At 47.4% G+C, this 21724-nt stretch overlaps 1 protein-coding gene across 2 annotated transcripts in view; it reads right to left on the reverse strand.

Annotated features, from left to right (window-relative positions):
• The window catches only part of LOC121331642 (WT1 interacting protein), an 82138-nt gene that overhangs the window by 14058 nt on the left and 46356 nt on the right, over positions 1 to 21724 (reverse strand). For both annotated transcript variants that reach the window (XM_041396251.1, XM_041396252.1), the window contains exon 3: positions 7944 to 8011. In XM_041396251.1, coding sequence (XP_041252185.1) covers positions 7944 to 8011 — 68 coding nt within the window. The remainder of the gene's footprint in view (positions 1 to 7943; positions 8012 to 21724) is intronic.

Here is a 21724-nt window from a genome sequence, read left to right on the forward strand (position 1 = left end):
TCAAAGATAAAGGAGCCTCATGGCAGGTTAAGTAAAGGAAAATAGTCCAGAACTTTACATCCTGCTGAAACCCTTTCATATGCCCTGTTGCTTCACTCTGCCTTGCTGTCTGTGAGGAAACACTACACAGCAGTTTGCCTTCTTGCTTCTGTCTTTCCACTTTGTTATTTTGAAGGACAAGGACAGGGCAAGGAGGGACTCCATGCTCTAAGAGAGGTAGCAGAGGTCTGGCCACGCACAGAACTCTGCTGGGAATTCAGCTGATCCTGAGCTCTGCCTCTGCCAGTCAGGCATTTTACAGCCCCTGAGAAGAGCCCAGCCATGTGCATCTGCAGTACCTGCAGAGACCCTGGCTGGGCACTCACCAAGGCTATTGCTGTGTGATTAATTAGGAGCCGGAAATGATTTTCTTACCTAGATCTTCCTTAAACAAACTCCTGTGGGAGCTTCACAGTGATAATGATCAAGAAAAAAGGCTGAGTCAACAGCTTTAACTCTGCATCACATCACAGAGCCCAACATTTACTGACTTGATTCACGCTGTAAAGCACTTCACACTGCACAGGGCTGTACACTGCTGCAGGTTGTTTGCTGTCACTGCTACCATCTACTGCATACACTGAAAGGAACTGTTTACACAGGAACCTATCTTCCTGGAACAAAAATTATCTGGATTTTATTCAAAACAGTTGTTGAGAGATTTCAATTCAGAACATAACAGCAGCTAATACCAGCATTTATTACCAAAGTGGAAACATGTCACTTTCTCACATGGGTCTTTTTCTAACCCTCCCATAGAAAAAAATTAATGCTGGCTGCTTACAAGTGTTTGGCAGGAGTTAAGACATAATTAGAAGGAGCTCTAGTTCTTTTAAGTGTGCTTCAGTTATTGTAATTTACTTTTCAATGGAATATTAAGAAAAATGGATAATCGGACTATTTGGATCACCATCTCAAGAGGAAATAGTGGAGTGATTATCTGGCATGAAACCAACTGGACGTGGTAACAGGCTCTTCCAGCATTCCACCAGCAAATGTAACACACGGGGGAGTTACAAAAGGTAGCCAGGAGTGATACATCTCAGAAATAAGCCTGTCTTTGCCTCTCCTGGTCTCCTTTGCCATGTCCCCAGACAGTGATACCTCCAGCTCATTTAACAACCTGCAGCCCAGCTCAGGAGAGGCGGAGCGCATTTCAGTGAACACAGGCCTTACTCACACTCTGAAATTTCAGTGCATTGTGTCTCTCTGCATTATCACCTGGGCCTAGGTACCCCTGGGTATTGGTCTTCCACAAACCTGAGATGTCTCAGGACTCCAGCTGGTTTCCTCTTGTGGCCCCAGTGCTGCCCTGTGGTGAGTCCTGCACGTGGCCTCACAGCCTTCACCCTCAGCTTCTCTCCTTGTTTATGGGCCCCAGCTTTAAACTTTATCCTCTGGGGAGAATCCCCAGGAGAAAACCCAGATGCCCCCTGCAGACAACGGGACTTCTGCCACCAGCTCAATGGACTTGAAACTTCTTGATCCAGAATACAGCACACACAGCACTCTGGAATTGTGTTGCAGCAAGAGGCAAACCCAAACTGTCAGCTCTACACACTCTTCATGCTGATTCACATCCAAGACCAAAGTGCAGAGGCAGACCAATATTTGACCAACATCCCCACATAGTATGAAACTTGAATTTTAAGGCCATCTGTAGGTTTCACGCAACGCTTCAATTCAGAATACTCCAATTAATCATCATTACTGTCAATTCATTTATAAAATACACCCAAGACCACTGGCATACTACAAACTTAGGGAAAACTAAGGAAGAAAATTATTCAAATTTTTTTGGCAAGGAGGGGCTGGAGCAAGACCTACACAAGCAGCAACATGTCTGCCCTCCCTCGTGCCCCATCAGAACATGCTATGAACTGTTTGCCTTTGTTTTCAGTGACAGCAACGCTTGGCATCGTGATGCCTCTAGAACCTTCTGTCCCAACCTAGAGCAACCAGCACCTTGAAAACATACACAGACTTCCTTATGCATCAGGAATATTGCAGCAAATCCCTTTCTAAGCTTTGACTCCATCATTCTTTAAACATATCAATAAACTCCCATGTCTGTCTGTTCTCTGACTGGAGTATGGCTTCTAACAGCAAGTCTCTTCAATACAACATCCTCCCAGTTATCTAGAACTCCATGTGCTCTGTGATTCCCATTAGATAGGAAATGGACACAAGCTGCAACTTCAATCCTTCACCTCTTCAACTGAGTCTATTTTTTTCCAAGAGTCTCACTTAGCAGAAATGGGCTCTCTGACTAATGCGCCAGTCCCAGGGCTCCCTCCCAAGGGGGACTTCCAAACATTTATAGTCACTGAGATGGAAAATCAAACCTCTGACTCCAGCTGACACCAGCTTCCATTACACTAAATAAAAACTATCTTCCAAGGGCCCCAGCAAGTGGGACAGGCCATTTCCCACACTGCCAGGCTTGGAAAACAGCATGTGCACAAACTGAGAAGAAAAGCCTCATTAGTATTAATATTTACATTGCAGCCATGCCCAGGGGCCCTGGCTGGGGTAAGGGTCTTGCTGTGTTTGGTGCTACAGGAGACGAAGGTGCAAGCCCTGCTCTGATGAGCTGCCCATCGCTCAGCTGCTCCTGAGTGAGATCCTGTCCCTTGATCCTGTCCATTCCCCACAAAAGGCTGGGCATTTCCATTTCCCACCTGCCTCCTGCTCTTGCACACCCTGACAACTTCTGCATTTCTGACATCACGGTGACATTTACGGCCGTGGATGTAAGACAAGGCCCTCTATGTCCTCTGTAGCCAACTTCTGCACTGCAGAGACCAGCAGAGAGAAGTGTCCTGGGTGGGGATCAGTGGCTGGGGAGAAAGGGATCCAGAACCCCACCAGACTGGATGGAGAGGAGAGGGAAGGTTGGAGAGAGCCTGCAGGGCTGCAAGGGGCTCTGGGCTGCTTGCCCTCCTCCTCCAGAGCCCTCTCGGGCTGGGCACCCTTCTGGGGAGGGCAGGGAGAGGGCACCCAAAGGCTCCTGCAGGTCTGCAATGCACTGAGTCTCTTTATGGTTGCCATGTGCAAATCAAAGCTTTTAGAGCCTTTTTCTTTGAGAATTTATGGGCAGGGTTCCTCCAGTCTTATTCAATGAAATGGATGAACAGCTCTAGATGAAACTTTCAACAACTAATGACAGCAAAGTCAGCCAGAGGCAAAAACCTAGCATGGAGAAGTTCAGCCTAAATGATTAAATTTGGCAAAGTTTTAAGACAGTGAAAGAGAAAATCTTAAAAGGGGAAGTTTCGGATGACCTTACTGCAATGCACTGCAGCCTGTGGTGTCTGTAATAGGTTATTTCCAGAGCATCTGAGCCTCTTCCAGTAGTGCATTAAGCAATGTAACTAACATCTGTCATGAGGTTCATTTTCCCTCTCATCTCCTCCCTCGAGGGAAATTCTCTCATTTCTTAACCTCTACTGGACCCCTACTCAATAATGTTCATTACCTCAAGAGAAGAAGGGAAAGCCTATCAAAAAGAGGGAAAAAAGCAAAGAGATAGATAGTAGATCTAAGATTCAGGCTGCTTTGGTGACATTTTTAAAGTGTTTTTTGCCAAGCAAAACAGTATTTAAAAAAAATTTCTTTACGTGATATTTAAGCATAGAAAAGGCAAGACAAATTAAAATTATTTTTCCTTCACCCATGATTATGCAGCAATTTATCAGCAAAATGAAACACGAACATCTGACTGGGATTATTTATTATACAGTAAAGCATTTATTTTTTGTTCATTTCACCAGGAACAGTGTCTCTGTTATGGCTAGTTAGCCATCTGTGTCCAAAGAGCTTTCAGGAAAGGATTAAACTGTCATTTGTTTTATTTCCTTTCATGAAATAACAGCTCCTAACAGGGCTGGGACAAGACTTGGATATTGCTGGGCTTGTTAGTTTAAGGTGGCATTTAAAGGAGTAACTGGATCTTCCCTGGAGCTAAAGCAAAGCAATGTAAAATGTGGGGTGTTGTTTTTGTTCTTTTTGCTCCTCTCACATGCAGTATCCTCCTGGAAATGGCACAGATCAGGCAATCTCCTAGGCAGAAGTAGAATTATCCACGTATTTATTTTTTTAATCTGATTCCTTCACTTCATTCAATTAGCCAACAAGGCTTTAAGCACTGAGAGAATGTGCAGCTGATCAGGGCTGGCAGCAGGAGGCTGACAGAAATAAGCCTGGGAGGCAGAGGAATCCCAGCCCCACAGAAGGCAGCACCGTGGCATCCCTTGCCCGCCAACAACTGCACAAGTGGGGCAAAACCTTCTGACACTTCTCCCCTGCAAAGAAAGAGCAAAATAAACCACCTGGTGTGGAGACTGTGCCCACAGTAAGAGCAAACACGTGGGAAAACTCTTTGCCAGGGAAAACTTTGCCCCATGACACCCTGCACTGCCCCTGCCAGGACCACCTTGTGGCCCTGGCAGGGGCAGTGCAGGGTGTCCTGGGGCAGCCTCACAGCTCACTCCTGGCCTGTGTCCACAAATCAAAAGCACTTTTCCAAGAGAGTGGCAGATTTGGGAAGTTTGATGCCAGCAGCTCCTCATACCACACTTTTACTGACTGATGTTTTGGAAGCACTCAGCAGCCAACGCTCTCAAGCTCGCTGTGCACCAAGTGACAACTGTGCACCAATGCCACCTGCACAGGAGCCGTGGCCAGAGTGAAAATGGAAGAGAAGAGGCTCCTGGAGCAGCTGGACCCAGCACTGGCTGCACCTCACGGGTCCATCTGAAAGGATCAGAGAATGGGTTTTTCCAAGGTCTTGGCTTCAGGGACCACAGGTGAGACTGCAATTCCACATACCAGCTCTGACTGAGTGGAAGACCTGATTTGTCAGGGGTGAGTAGTAGTTAAAGAACCAGGTATCCCATCTGAGCCACTGACTACAGCTCTGGAGACTGCCCCAGCAGGAGCTGGTCTGGCACAGCAAAATGTGGTATTGCAGGAGAAATAAAATACTGACATCTATAGGATGTTCAATATTTCCAGCAGCTACAATGGGAAGAAACCCATTAATAATATCCATTCTTCAATAAAATTTTCTGCATTCGTTCACATCAAGAGCCATTTCAGCTTTTCTACCCATCACTGTGCAGGTGCTACTCATTGCAGCCCAAAATCAGTGTGTCCTGCCTGGCCTGGCCTGCAGGACATGCCCAGCGTGCCTCCAGGGATGGCAGGGAAGGAGCGCCTGCAGCAATGAATGGAATCAACAGAGGCAGAGGTGGGGTGGACAGAGCTCTGCAGGAATGACAGCCCTCCCTGGGAAGGGGACAGGCTCTCCTCCAGGTACCAGGCAGGCTCCAGGTGCCACCACCTCTGTGCCCCACTGGCAGGAGAGCAGCTTCCCCTCGGGATGCCCAAGAGGCACAAGGGGCTCATTCGGGCACTGCTGCCTCGGTGGCACCGTCAGCAAGGGAGCATCAACCTCCCAGTCTGAGCCAGGGAATCCCTGGAGGGAGCACGAGGCACACACAGCCCAGGCACACCTGCCTGTCACCAGTGTCCCCACGGGACAGCACTGCACCTCCTGCCCATGGCTGCTGAAGCTGCTCTGCTTTCTAACCCTTGCCATGTTTGAAGTAACGTGGTCACGGGCTGCGGGGCTGCAAATCCACAGAGCTGTCACCCTGCTCCCAGGCCAACAGGAGCGTCTGACTCTCCTGATCAATTCCCAGACAAACAAAAGCCAAGAAAGAGGAAGGACACCACGGCAGGCAGCATTTTCGTAGCAGCAATACAATTATAATGCAGTTAGACTGGATCTGTTTACATTCCCAAACTGAAATAATCTTTTTCTTATCCCCCTGCCTTAACTTCCCTAACATTCCACTACCATGGTGTCAGCAGGGAATCCTGCTGCTCTGTAATGGATCTGCACTAAAGAACTGGAGTCATGGTAGAGACCGAAATTCTCAGTTATATGGAAAAGGCATTTCATTTTCTGCTTTGCCTCTTCTTAGAAAGAATTGGGTTTCCCAGTGTTCAAGAGGAAGACCTGGGAAGATGAAGTAGTTAAAATAATTTCCTCTTTAATGGCTATTTTGCAGTCTGTTTCCTTTCAACTTTGAGAAAAGCTTTGTGCTTTCCCTGTTCACAGAACTCTAAAATAGGCAAGGTTGCTTGATTTCATTAGTGATACCATGCAATTGCTAGAATTCTTGCTATGACATTTGCTCAGGGGAGTAGAGAGAAGATGCAGTTACTTCCTGAGAAGCAGCAAGATTACCACAAGCAGGGACCATGTCAGAATTTGGTTTCTTTGCTGACTTACACAGTGTCCCTTCATCTGCTTCTCCCCCATCCCTCTGCTACTGGGAGTCTGCTAAGACACACCTTTCAGTGGGAAATCTGGGCTTTTAACTCTGTGCCTTAATGTCCCAGCACTTCCCTAACTTGCAGAAAGTTTATTCCTATCAGGTGTTTAATCTCAGTTTTTCTGGGAAAATCTCTGCAAGTATCTTCCTTCAGAAACCCACTACAGAACATGCCTGAACTAAAGAGTATCCCCCCCACCCCATCCCATGAAAACTGAATGTTCTCCAAAAGATTAAGATTTTTAGATTTAAAATTCTTGTGTTTAGGCTGAAATTACAAGCTAATAACAACAATCATGTCATTAAGTCTGGATGAAAGGTTTTGATCACGGGGAAAGTACATTCCAACACAGTTCAAATGAAAAATCTCAAAGGTTTGAGCCCCTCCCTCTCACACTCCATCTCCTCTCCCCCTCCCCGTGCTTCTGAAGCACAGTAAAGAAAGAGCTGAAAAAAGCAAGGAAGTAAAAAGAATTTTATCTCCAGAATAAAAGCAAAACAGTAACAAGTTTCAATTATAACAAGATACTTATTTCCTGCACAAAACACATTTTGGTTTCTTTTCCAACAGGCTCCAGCTCACAGTAAAGATGTAACACATGAAGGCAAATATAGCTTATATTTTAGGAATTTCCATGATGTTTTATAGATGGCATTGATGAGAAATGCATTTGTGCACTTTGAACTGCCAGCAACAATTTTGTTGTGGGATATACTTTGAATAATTCCTTTGCAAACAGCATGATTATATATTCATTAGAAATGCAAAGTCGTTCTGGAAGACCCAAGCTTCTAAATTAATGGTATTTCAATAAATAAGGTGGCATAAATTCAACATACTGATTGTCCAATTAATCTTTCTCTAAGCTAAAATATATCATTGCTCTCTAATTGCAATTCCCAGCCATGCCATCCTCTTCATCTTAATTCTAAATGTTCTGCACTTATCGAATCATTTGCGGTGCACTGCACAATTCTCACCCTTAATTGCGTGAATATTATATTTTTGGAGCAACACAGCTCAGCAACAGGCTTCATTTTTCCTTTCCTGACTTAGACTCTGTTAAAGTAAAGCATTTACAAAAGCTCTGTGAGCAGGGAGAGAACCTGAGCTGCCCCTCCACGGCCAGCAGATCCCACTAATCACAGGCCAGCCCCAGAGCAGAGCAGGGATCAAACTGTGCCTCACCAAAGCACCTCCGCGCAGCCTCGCCTGCTCCCGGCACAAACCTCTCCCTCCTCTTAGGACTGGCATTCCCCAGATGTTTGACTTCGAGCTCAGCCTTGGCAGGAGAGTCGCTGTGGCTGCAATTCAAGTGCCAAGCCTGAGCAGCTCCAGTGTTCATTCTCATAATTTACACTTTCTGATGGCTTATGGACAGGTACGTTCTTGGTTTTACAGACACCACCTCAAACCAAGGAGTCAGTGGCAGATGCTTCCCCATTCCACCACTGCCAGGAGGCCCCACATCATCAACTGTCTCTCAAAGCAAACAAGCCAACATAAAACAACAATTTGCTTTAGAAAGAATAAAAAAAAATGCCTGAAATCTTACTTACTAGGAAGTCTTCTTCACAGTACACCTTGCCATTGACATTGTAGAATGCTTTTCCTCGTAGTCTTCTCCCTGTTAAAACACAGGACCATCAGAATTTTGTTCTTCATCCCCAAACCCAAGTGTTCAGGATGCAAAGTGAAAAGCACACCCCCTGAACCTGTCTGTGGGGTCTGTTCCTGGCCCCTCTCTTCCCTGGAGGGCCCATCCAGAGCCAGGGCTGAGGGTCAGGCCCTTGGCTCTAGATGGCCTTACCAAATCAGGTACCAAACCTTGCCTTAGGTACCTACTAAATGTTACCTTCAAGTGCAGGTTATGGAACCCAGCTGATAACAATTCCTGAAAAACTTGCAATCCAAGCTCAAAACTGATTTGGGGAAAAAGGCTCCTTTGCAAATTGAGACGATTTCCTTGGCAGGTAAAATTCCAGCAGGCTCACATCCACTGCAATCAACAGCAGCAGTGTTTGTCTCTAAAGGACTATATAAAGGATACTGCATATGGATGTTTCTGCCACCCTCAAAAATATTAATAACCAATGCCACAGCAGGTCTGCAACACTAAAGCAGTACAAGGCACACACGATGGAGGGAAGGCAATAAAATCACACAGAAAACAAGAGATTTTGCAATCAAGTTTTGACATTTGCCATTTCATTAGTCCATGTGGAACTGGACTGACAAAGCCTGTGACAGTCATTAACTGATGGCTCCCTTTGACTGACAAAGCCTGTGACAGTCATTAACTGGTGGCTCCCTTTTTACAATGCAGTAATGCACAGCAGACTCCAGACAGTCCCAACAGAAAGGATTCAAACCAGGAATTCAAGAACCACCAAGCACAATCGGTTTGTAGATACAGCAGACCAGAGCTGCTCTGTTGTAGGCACTGCTGCTTCACCAGTGTAAAACCAGAGAGGGAGAAGGGAAAGCACACTCATCCCAGCTCGCCTCACTCCCACTCTGCCAGGGTCCCAGTGGCCAAAGCTCCCGGAGCTCTGAGCAGCCCCTGGCAGCAGAGGGACAGCAGCTGCCCCAGGCTGCGCCAGCAGCGGCACCGGCAGGGGAGAGGGCAGGAGAATTCACAGATCCCAGGTCACTGCCAGAGCTTCACTCCATGGAATCAGCCTGGATGTGTCCTGCAGCTCCAGGAACACCACCCACCTCCGTGGAGGGCTTGACACCCAGGGCTGGCATGCTGAGCCGGGGCCAGGAGTGCTCTCCACGGTTTCCATAAACAACATTGAGGAAAATATGATTAATTTTCAGTGTTTGGAAGTACCTTTTACATGTTGCCACTGTGATGTGATCCTGGGAAACTGTGTGGCACAAAGGAGTTGGGATCTGGGCTGATGCTTTTTGGAAATCACATGCTGCATGTGGTTGTCTGGTGGTTTTACTGTCGTGGCTGAGGGAAATGCTTCTTTTGTGTGCACATTCTTGGGCTGTTGATCTCAGGGCTGCTGTCTCCATACTGCTGGAGGTGGAGTCAGCTCTTGTTTATCTTTCCAGCTGCCCGGTGGCTCTGGTGGGGACCAGGACCCTGGTGATGTGGGCAATGCGCTCATCCCCTCTGAGAGTCTTAGTAAAACTGGGCCATCCCCAAACAAGGCACAGGGCTGGGACAGCAGTCAGGGGACCCTGGGGCCTCTCTCAACTACTGCAGGAGCAACCACATCTAGACCTTCCCTCCTGCTTTCAAAGCTGCTTTTAAACCTCTCTAGTACAGTACATGGAATGAAATGAAAAAAGGGAAGAGGCCAGAATGGCTTTGTAAAGGACATGCTGTGTCTGTCAGATCCAGCCTTGGCACACAACTTGTGTTTAGCTGGTGGAGATCAAGTGTCCACCCAGAAGAGGGATCTGCCTCTGCTGGTGCAGCTCTTCCCCCGGGCTCAGCCAGCGCTGGGTGTTTGTTGCAGGGGAAGGAGCACTGCCCATTACCCCAGCACACAGCCACCGTGCTGAGAAAGCAGCAGAGCTGGTCTGGGACAAATCCCAGCACTGGCTGCTGGAGGGATCTCTGCAGGAGAGCAACAGGGAGGCACCAGCATCTCCTGAGCACTGCAGAAGGGGCAGGAGGACCCCAACATCCCACTCTGTAGCCCAGCCTGCCAGGGCTGAGGCTGATAGGAACGGCACAAATTCTGCTCTTGTTCTTTCCTTGGCACAGCATGGAGCCAGTGGGGTCAGCGCCTTCCTGTGCTGGGATGGAGTGGGAAGCCTCTGATCCAAACCAACAAGGCAAAGCCAGTGCTCTGGAGCGCCTCTCAGACACATCAGGTGCCAGCTGCCCTTGGCAGCTGCCTGCCCTGTGCCTGGCCCCATTGTGAGTGTCCCCATCAGCCCTGCACTGCTGGGATCCCTGTCCCCAGCCCACCCCGTGAGCCCCCCTGCCCAGCACACAGAGCTGCTCTCCCTGCCCTACACCTGCCAGCTCTGCACCACACTGCGCTCCCAGCACAATGCCTTTCAAAACTGAGGGAAAACACCATTTCCCCCTTTTTCAGCTGAAAAAAACAAGACACCTATTAGGGAACTAACTTGCCCAAACTCATAAAGCAGGCAAGCAGCTTGCTCACATGATAATGACTATTACTAGCAATGATTAATAAGATTGACAGGCCTTTTACCTTAGAAGAGTTTCATTCAGGGACTGTACAATAATTATCACATAAACAAGAAACAGCAAGTTATCACTCAAACAACCATGGATGCCTATATTGGCTTCTACATTCTGCATTTTAGAAATAAAGGAAAAAGTGGACATTTCACTGCACTCCAGAAGGGTTGACTAAAATGACAGCACTGAACATGGTCCAACACCACCCTCAGAGTGCCTGGGCAGCATGTGCAAACTGCAACCAGGAGGGAAGTGCTGGCAATGGTAGCCAGGGGAACAGGAATCCTGAGGAGAGGCAGGGCTGGTGCCCCCAACCCCAGTGCAGCAGGGTGGGTGCAACATCTTGATGTTGGGATGCTGGGATGTTGGGATGCTGGGACGTTGGGATATTGGGATGCTAGGATGTTGGGATATTGGGATGCTGGGATGTTGGGATGCTGGGATGTCTGCCCCGAGCTCCAGGTACTGGACAAGGGGGCTTCACCTCTCAAGGTCCTGGAGCAACTCGGGGACCTGCACAGCACCAGCCTGTTCTGTGTAGCTGTAATCTGTTACTGTCAAATAGGCAGAAATTACGAGTTAAACCCCCCTGATGTTCCTTTAGCCAGCTGAGCCAAGCACCTGGCCAGCCAGGGAAGGTAACATCACCCTGCCCACTGGCACACAGGCCCTGCTGCTTGGCCTTCCTTTGAATGACTGCGTCTAGCCAAGCCTGGTTACTATTTGCTTTCATAATATTGAAACAAAAAAAGTCAAGAGCTTCTGACAAAACTTGATGCAACTTGCTGGCGGCTCATTAGAATAACAATGAGCAGCCTATGGCAGAGTTCAGCAGTGCGGGGTTTCACAAACCCTGCACTTGCTCGCTCCTCCTGCTGGATTCCCACCTTGGCCTGCCCTGTCAGACCAGTTTGCAGCAGCAGCAGAGCAGGGAATGCACAGGGGAGCCACCCGGCTCCTGACACCAGCGGCAGCTTTTTGGGGGGAAGCCCCTTCTCCCCGAGTGCTCTTCAGCCTTGTTTTCCCTCAGAACACAAAGCTTTGGCACTGCCAGTGACAAACAAGTAACTTCCATTTCCTGCCACCCCCACCTTGAGTTCCACCACCCCGGGTGGGAGACAGGGACCTCACAAACACTCCAGCAAACATTCACAGATAATCTAGAAGATAATTAAATGAAAGCTAGAAATGACTCTATCCCAAGGACTGATCACAACTAGTGATTGCAACCAACATGACAAATATCCAAAAAAATGCAGGTTTGTGGAACTCTTAAAAAAAACCATTAAAGCAGAACCTAAGTGTCTCCTAAGTGTTTAACAGTGGTTTGGACACTTAACCAGTTTATAAGTCTCCATTATTTAAATTTATCGATTACTTCCTGCACAATTTTTATCTCCTACACATCATAAACTAAAAGGAAGGAATGGGAGAGCTGCTCCTTTATCAAAGGAACAACTCAAAGACAGCTTGCAAAAGGAAAAATGATCCCCAGTTGACACAGGCTGTCCACAAGCATTCTCCCCAGTCTCCACAATGCTTTGCTGGGTGGTGAAAACACACCAGCCAGGAAGCCAAGACAGAGTAAAACCTTTTTTCCAATGCTGTTTCAAATGCTGCTCCAGCACTCCACAGAACACAACGTGAATGAGGCCAGGTTTTACAGTCTTGGGGACATGCCCAAAAGAGCACTGCAAGTGTCCTGCCCCCTCCCCTCTAGCCTGAAAAGCATCTCCTGAGCCCTCCCTGCTGCGGCTGGCCATGAGTATTTGCCTGTGGGGAGGTCAGTTTATCAATCACAGCCTTCAGTGGAAGATCTCCTGTCTCACACAGGATGGATGCAACCGGATCAGGGGCTGCCACCCCCTCGCCGCTGTAAGACAGGAGATAGGAATGTCTCACTGTCACAGCAGGGTTATTAGACCTAATTACTGTTTGCAGCATGCTTTGAAGTTGAAAAGTGCCAAGCATTATTATAATATTTTAAGTACTTTGATGATTGAAAACACACAACGCTTTGGTAATCATGATTTAGTAGCACTGTAGAGTAAGCAAGTTCATGTGAGAGGCCTGCATTGTCTCCGTGCCTGACGCTGCTCAAACACAAACAGCTCGGCTCTGACATCATGGGAATGCTGCAGCCCCAGCCCTGCCTCCCAGATAATGCCTGCTGCATCCCAGAGATCACCAGCGAGCTGAAAAACCCACAGCAGAGCAGCCCCTCACCACCAGGACCCCTCTGGTGGTGTTTCCAACAGCCATGCGCCTCTTTTAACTTCATGTGGGAAAGTCTCAGTGTTAGAGGGGACAAAGAGTGACTAATAATGTCCTGTTATTTCTAATGTCACAGCTGTGTGGAACAAGGACACTATTTCAGCCACAAAATGTAATTAAACCTTCCCATATGGAGTGCAATGCAAGAGTTCAGTTGTAGGTATCAGTGCTAAAGATAGGAAATTTGTTAAAGCGGAGCTAATTAACAGTCCGAGTTAACAGCCCAAGTTAACACCGTGGAATATCACTTCAGAGGCTGCCATTCCTGTTGGCTGGGACATGGCTGTGTAGCACAGAGGAGGTGCAGGCAGTGAGGGGCGCAGGCCATGCACAGCTGCAGGACCAGGCAGGGTGGCTGTCCCTGCCCTGCCCAGCTCCAGGGCACTGCCAGAGCCCCCAGCACGGCCATGCCCTGCTCCTGCTGGCCAAGGGGCACCCAGGAGCTCCTGACTTGTCTCACAGCAGCAAGACATTCATAGCATCCTTATTTAACAGCTCTTTCTGGAGAAAAAAAAATCATCTCACGTTGCTTGTCTCCTTGAGATTGTTCCTCCTTCCTGCTTAATGAACTGTCAGTGCTGAGGCTGATCGGGACACGCAGTGGGATCTCTGTGCTCTGGGAGCTCTGGCCCATGACTTGCTCAGCTTCCTGAGCGTGGCAGCCTGAGCTCTTCATGCCTGGCTGACCAAAGAACTGTGCCTGTTTTAGTTAGCAATATTAAACATGGACCTAATTGCTTGTTAACTGCTTCAGATGCCATCTCTGCAGTGACTGATGTGACACCAGCACCAGGACTTGTCTCATCCCAGCACCATAAGTGACAGCCTCCCAAAGCCTTCAGACTACAGTGATGTGTAAACACACACATACAGAGGATTAATGCACAATATTTACTCAAATATTTCCCAGCTACCTTAACAGTGAAGGAAGACTCCCATGTACTGCCCAAAGCCCCGTGCAAGTGGAATGAGGCCCAAGGTGGCTCGAGCTGAGCAAATGCTTCTGCCTGCCCACTGCCCACCTTGCCAGGCTCTCCATCACTGCCCAGTGAAATGTAAACTTTTACCAGGCCAAACCTGGCTTTTGTTTTGCAAAACACCCTGCCTCTTGGTCTGGGGCTGCCTGGACTCTGAGCTGGTCTGTGGTGCACCCATGGCTGCCCACACTCCCAAAGGCACTTTCCCAGCCCAGGGTCCTCCCAAAGCTCCTGCCCACAGCAGCATCACAACGGGAACCGCTGCCCAGCAACCTCTGGCACACCTGCAGCTTCCCTTGGCATGCCAGCAGGGACTGTCCCTCTCACCTGTGTGACACCCCCCCGATGATGAGGAACTGGGATACACAGAACTCCAAAGCTGAAGGGCAAGTGAAACCTCCAGAACACAAACCAGTTCTCCACAAACCTCTAGGTTGCACAGTTACTATTTCTGAACACTAGAAGCTAAATTTTAAGTCACCAGATGAGTCCAGGAGCTGAAACTTCAAGACAAATACCAAGTATTACAAAAACAATAAATAATTAAAAACATTAAGTAATAACATGCCACTCCTGCTACCTCTTCTGCCCAGACACCTCTGGCTAAAACAGGAGCAGAATTTCACCCAGGAGAGTTGCTTCCTTTTCAGCAGTAGAGGGGGTTTGCCTGCCTAGGAATCGAAGATGTGCCAAAAGAAAACAAAAGCTTCTAACACTTTTTCTTTGCTTGTTGCCATTCCTCCTTTACTCACATGTGAGTTTGGGCCGGCAGTTCCCCATCCCTCCCTCTGGCTTACACCGCCTCTGTGCACAGAGGTTTCCTTCCACAGGGTTTCTGCCACTCCACCCATTGCGAGCGGGCAAACCGAGGCTGCTTTAGCCTCTCAATTACTGTTAATTAAATTTTTCTCCTCGGTCTCCTACAGTGGACTCACATAAAGCCACGAAGCTCTCCGTGCCGGGGTCCCGCGGTGAAGCTGCCACCCCAGTCAGGGTGCCAGGAGGGGACTGAGCTCCAGCCCAGCCCCTGGGCTTGGAGAAATTTCCATCCCCCCACTGCCACGGCCCCTTCCCCTCCTCACAATGCTAAGGCTTTGTGAAAGAAGGGGTGAATTTCTAGGGTTTTCAGGGGTTTTAAGATAGGGGAAGAAAAAAAATCAATGCCAAATTCCTTTGAATAGAAGATACTACATGTTGGCAGAAGCCACTTTTCACAGACTCCAGCCGTTTGAAATCTGAAACACTAAAAAGTGGCTACTGTGGATGTGCTGTATTCTTCTTTTCAAAGCAATCTGGCACACAGTTTTGCTCCCCTGTTCCAGGACCCAATCCTGCATTCCTTTCACGCTCAGACTCCCATTGACTTTAAGGAATGCAGGATTGGATCCTAAATGTGTGCTTTACTCACACAATAGCTCCTCATGGTTACGATCTATTGAGAAAGGCACACTTTAAAAACCATTTGGAATTGCAGGCTCATCCACCAGGCCAGAATGCCTGTAAAGATCTCCCATTATTTCAGGAAAAATGCTCAGTGTCTGGACTGCACACACACACACACTCACACGTTTTCCTGGTTTCAAGCTGCAGGCACAGCTTAGCTTGAGATGCATCAAAATATTTTGAGCACTGACCTGATAGCTCCCTAAAGAAACCACGTGTAATTTTAGGTTTTTTAAAAAAAGCAAAACTCCAGGGAAAGGAAAAAAAAAAAAGTCACCAAAGCAAACATGTAAGCAGCTGAATCTTAAGGTCGGTTTTTCAGAGAACTTTTGTAAAAGCCTCTAAAGATCTGTACTGGCTAAGACAAAACAGAGCCTTGCACTGCTATTTTTGAGGATGCTGTATATTGAGTTACAAGGCTATTACGATGCAAATCTCAAATGTACAAGCTTTTTACTCGGCCATAAACACAAAACAGTATACATTGTCCTTTCAGAAGAAAAGGTTTGCTGCTAAAATAGCAGAAGCCCTACGTAAATAACCAACATTCTTTCTGCCTGAGGTCACTGACTTGGCCTATTCAATTCCAGGCTAGTCTGGGATTTGACAATCTAAGCAGGGGAGAGGCCCTTTCCTTTTTTTCAAAAGAATGCTGGGATTTTATTTGAAATTTAAACTCTTGCAAACAAAAGGTGGCATCGTATGTTGGAGGCCTATGAAGGTGGAGTACAGGATGTGTATTGTTTTCTCCCTTTACATAGGTTCTTTCAGGAAAGAGTATTCAGAGTCTGTGAACAAATTCTAATAAAATATTATCATCAGATAGGCAGACATAGCAAGATATGAACAAACACTTTAAAAAGATTAGGAGATTCGATTTCAAGAAATATTGACGTGGAAAAAGCATTAAAAATTATTTAAAACTATAGTTTAAGTTTTAATTTTAAAGAAATTATTTTCAAATTAATAATTGGAAACAATTCTCTAGTTTAAGCTCTATACTAATTCATATTTGAACACCAAAACTGAGCTTTTCAGTGCGAATTAACCGTGGCTACAAAGTCAGCATTCATCCTCCCTCTCCATCTCATCGCTCTGCCCGGGGAGGCAGATGGTAGTTAGCTATTTTTCCTCCCAATTACCGGTGCCCAGCTCTTACTTGGACTCTCACAAGAGCACACTCTGGTGCAATACAATTATCCTCTCCCCCTGGGCTGCTCTCCGGGCTCTGTGCCACCTGCCCCGCCTGCCCCTCTGGCTGCCCCAGGCTCTCAGCTGAGCTGCAGCCCCAGAAACACAGCCCACAGCGCTCCTGCCTGCAGCCCCAGGCCGGCTCCCCTCTGCACTTCACCTCAGCCTGCCACGACGTCCGAGTGAAAAACTTCATGCTCTTCCCTGGGCTTTTGGCCCGTGGCACGGAAGGGAACACCTCTGTACCCGGGAGGGGCTCCTCTGCTGCAGCCAGCCCTGCATCCCTGCGCTGCACATCTCTGCGGGACTCGGCCCAGCGCAGCCCCGGCGGGTGCTGAGGACACGGAGGGCACGTTCTGAGCTGGGCAAGGCACATTTCTGAGTGTGCAGGGCAATTTCTGAGTGTGCAGGGCACATTTCTGAGTGTGCAGGGCATATTTCTGAGTGTGCAGGGCAATTTCTGAGTGTGCAGGGCACATTTCTGAGTGTGCAGGGCAATTTCTGAGTGTGCAGGGCACATTTCTGAGTGTGCAAGGCACATTTCTGAGCTGCAATTTCTGCCCCAACCTCGCTGCATGACTGCAGCTGTCAGCCTCCAGCAGGATTATGTAGATAGATAGCTAATATCTTTTGTTACCTTGCTGGAAAACCCCACCTTTCTTGGCAGGGTATCCATAATCTCCATGCCATGTTTACTCTAGTGTGGAATTCTCTCTTCCTTTCTGTCTCCTCCTACTCTTCGGTCAGGTTATTTAACCAAAAGGTTGCTTAAAGCTGCAGGGACAAGAAGCTCTCTGACCTCTGGCACTCCGGCACGGCGTTCCTGTGCAGACTGTATTATAAACTTAGCAGATACTTTCAAGCTTCCATATAATTTGCTGAAGTTTAAATTGGCAGATGTTTCCTTTCTCTCCCACTTACATATTTATTCTATCCCATACCACCCATCAATTTCAGGGTTAACACATAAATTATTTCCACAGAGCTCTAACAGAGGAACTTGTGCTGAAAAAGGGTTTGCAAAAACATAAGCCAAGTATATGTTTAAAATCAGAAATACAACTGCCTGCATTGATCTAACAGGTACTTTGGGTCTATATATTAACATATGTCTTAAAATATATTACTTAACAAGCCAACAAGTGGCAACACAAAATGTAAAATAAAGCTCCAAGTGTACTTCAATTTAATCTTTTTTCCCCCAGGGCTGGGTTTACAAACACAGAAAAACGCCACCACACCATGAGAGGCCTCCCCAGCACTCAACAAGCCGGGAGGGCAGGGGGTATAGCTCTTCCCCCAAGGTAGTTTCCACTGTGGGAAGCTTTCACCATTCCATCACAGCCTCTTGTTCGTTATCAGCAAAGAATTTAAGATTTCCAGCTGCTGCCTGTAAGCCAGGACTTAATACTTGTGTTATCACACTGTCCCAGGGTCCAAGTGCCAGCCCATTCTATGGCAGAGTAAATCCATCCCCGAGGTGCAGCCCACTCCAGCCCTCCAGGCAGGACACAGCCATCCCGCCTCCGGCAAGAACCACACGATGTCGGCAACACGGATCCATCTATCCTGGCACCCTGGCTCCAGGTCTGGCCAGGAGTGGGAGCTCATTGGGAAGGAGCACTACAAACAGGGCTCACACAGCTGCAGTGCTCCCAAGAACAACCTCTGAGCCTCCAGCAGCCAGCACTTAAGGCCTTCCTGCACCACAGGTTGCATCATAACTATTATGTTTAATATCCTCACTGGGCCAATTCTTCTCAAATTTGTCTAATTTCTCTATGAGATCATTTATATTTTTGGTCTCTAAGTGGTCCCTGTGGCAGAGTCCCACAGTTTCACTGTGCATTGTATGAACTGTTCCCTTTTTTTGTTTTGAACCTCTGCTCATCTCAAGCTTCTGTTGCATCCCAGAGAACACAGCAGCCTCTGCAGTCATCACCACGAGACTAAAGAGCTCTGTAAGTCAGTCTGAAACTTCAGCTGCACCTGGGTATGAATGGGATGCACATCTCCAGCACAACTGGTGCTTTTATCCAGCAGCATTCTGAGACTCCGCTCAGGCCTTCCTTGTACAACACAGGTGAGGGGATACACAAATGGGACAGAGTCCCTGAATCAAAGTTCACACTGTGTGATCTCCCTGAGGGAAACAGGACCAACCTCCCGAGCTCTGCACTGCCCCAAGGTCCTGAACAGCCTTTGTGAGGGGTCAGCTGCTGAGAAACAATGGGGAGGCAATTCCTATGGGAATACATCCAAAAGAAGATGCTACTCTATTCCAATAAGACTAAAGGAAGAAAAGGAAGAAGAAATAAAATATGTTTGGTCCTCAGTGTCATGTGGACATTCAGAGCAGGACAAGAACCCACTGGAGGCTCCACCTGACAACCAGCACGTGCTGGGTAAGGTTGTTGGACTGAGGGTACTGCAGACCCCTCACCACTGCTACCAGGTTCTTTCCTGCAAGTCATTATTCTCCATTCAAGTTCAGCCTCAACTAGAAGACCCAGCTTAGCCAGGCTCTGAAGCAGATGAAGAGAAATCTGAACAAGAGCTGGAAGAGCAGGCATGTTGCTGAATGCCATGTTTGCATGGAGTGAGCTGCAGAATCGCTTCTCCTAGCGTACAAAAAAGTATGTTGAACAAAAGCAGTGGACACAGCCCAGTCCTGTGTCAACATGCAGGACAGCTTCAAGGGAGATGAGCAATTTCCATAAACTCTCTCCTGTCTCACAACAAGAATGGATTTGCAGAGTTCACCCTTCCTCAGGTAGCACCGTGTGAGTCAGCACGCAGCAGCATCAAAGGGCGCTGCTGCTGCTCCTCCACAGCCAAGGGCTTGGGCTGGCTCATGTCCAGAGAGGGCTCAGCAGCCAGCACCAAGGGCACCCCATGCTGCTGACATCAAGCTCACAGTGCTCAGTTCTCCTTCCCTTGAGATAAACCTTTGCAATAAAGCAAAACTGTTAAGAGCCACAGCACCTAGAAGTGACATCTCGAGCAACAGCTGTAACCTTTTCTTCATGGGACAATGGAAGAATGTGTCAGGGAGTGGTCCTTGGGTCCAGAAGCACAAAGAAAACTTGGAGAGGACAGTACACAGTGGGAAAAAAAAAAAAAATGCAGAATGACAAAGTATTAAAGCATCTGCTAGTTTTGAAGGACATTCTTTGAGTTTAGATTATTTAGCTGTAAATTTGAAAGACCTGCACAGAGAACAACTCTCCTGTTGCCCACGCTGGTGAACAATTACACTGATGTTAATAATGTTACTTCAGATTTATTCTGGTAACTTGGAACAAAACCTCACTAGGGCCTTAGATATATGTTCTAGACAATATTCCAGTATTTTTTACTGTAAACAAAACAAAACTGAAAATCATAGCTGTACTCAATTACTGAAATGGACTGGGGTTTGCTCAGCCAATTTGAAATCTAATCAAAGATCAGCCCTCCTTGGGTTGCCCTTGATATTTTGTGCTGGACTGACCACAGCTTCCTGCAATAGGTCACATTAGTACTAAAACCACAAGCAGCTCCCAAGCCAGAGGGCTGAATAGGTACAGCTCCCGACAGTACACTCACTTCTTTTGGCACTCAGGTACAATAAGGATATTGTTCCTTTAATGCTTAGCTTTCCTTTTGAGAAGTATGTGAGATTTCAGCCAATTCTCCACAACGATTAGTTCAGGATGAATGTACTTAACTCAGGATTCAGCTGGAAAGAGCCCAAGTAGATGCAATCAATTTTCTGCTAAATCCACTTCCTTCCTCTCTTCTCTACCCAGCATGAGACATCAGCTCTCCACTACAGCCACTGGTGACTAAGACACTGCAAACCTCTGCCTTCAGCCATGCTCCTATCAAAGCTGGTTACTCCTTCTGGTTTCCCCTGGGTTTTGGGTTATGTATATCCTGTTCACTTGCCCAATATTTGGGCTAAGGGGAAAAGGCTCTAGAAGCAAATATGAAGAAGCAGCTATACAGCAAACCACAAACATCAAATGCTCCCGTGATCCCGAAGTTAATCACAACTGCAAGGGATCAGCTGCAGAGCTGCACTGATAAAGGACTTTCCCCTTTGTGCAAATTTTGCAGCCTCCTCCAGGTTTCAATGTGCAGGTACTGTACGACCTGCCAGCTTCTGTGCTGCCATCTCTTATGGGAACCAAATTATCTTCACCACCATCACCCAAAGCCCACAGGACTTCAGAGAGAGCACCACGGGCCCCTCTCCCTGACCCAGCCTCACGCAGCAGGGCCCGGAGCAGCACACTGGAACAACAGGCGTGATTTGCTACTTGAATCTAAACACGGTAATAAAAAATAACATCCCTTCAAAAACAAGGCTTAGAAAACATGATCTCTGGCTCTCACCTACATATTTTCTTAAGAGATTAAGTAGATGATTTCCAGCCTTATTTTCCCAAGTGCATACATTCTCCTTTGTTAAATAACTCACAGAATCAGCAGAACAAGTTCTGGTGGCTGTGTGTTCTTTCGGCTTTCTTCCCCTAGTCCAAGGGACTTCCCCTATTGCTCCTCTACCAGTAAAAGATGTTTGCACATGCATTCCAATACACATAAATGTATAGATTTACAAATTATTTGCATCCACATGTGAAGTATTTTCTTCCTGCACCCAAAAGGATCATCCTGAACACTTGTCTGGGGAGCCTGCACCCCACTTTGGAGGCTGCTGCTCTAGAGACCACTGCACTGTTAATACTGATTCAGCAAATTGTTTCCCTGGGCTTGAATTTACACTGCTGTGGTTCCTAAGGTCAGTAATCCACTGACTCACTCAATAAATTATTTGCATTACTTCCAGGAAAAATTTTGCAGGCAGTGTAGTTGGAAGAGCAACAGTGCAGAGTACCCAGGCAGCCAGGGGAGTTGTGTGACTGAGGTCCTGTGATTATATCTAATTTAATGTCAGGACATGGCACACTTGTGTTTTAGAGCACACTGACATACAACTGCTGAGATGTAACAGTGAGTAATCAAAAATAACTGCTAAAAGACTGCTTTTAAATATGCACTAAATTGGGCACCTTTCACTCCGCACAGGCACAGCCCAAATTGCTGGAAGGTATTGGTGGCTGTGTGCTGGCACAGTCACCACACCAGCAGAGCCAGCCCTGCTGGCTGGACTCAGAGCCACTGCTGAGGCTACTTCTTCTTACAGCAGATACTTCCAAATTGCCTCTCCTCCAATTCCCTGCCTGTTTCTTGCCTGGCTCATCATTCGCTTTTACTACTGCTACTCCAAACA

This window comes from Onychostruthus taczanowskii, unplaced genomic scaffold (assembly GCF_017590055.1).
Source record: "Onychostruthus taczanowskii isolate IOZ18803 unplaced genomic scaffold, ASM1759005v1 scaffold127, whole genome shotgun sequence".
NCBI lineage: Eukaryota > Metazoa > Chordata > Aves > Passeriformes > Passeridae > Onychostruthus > Onychostruthus taczanowskii.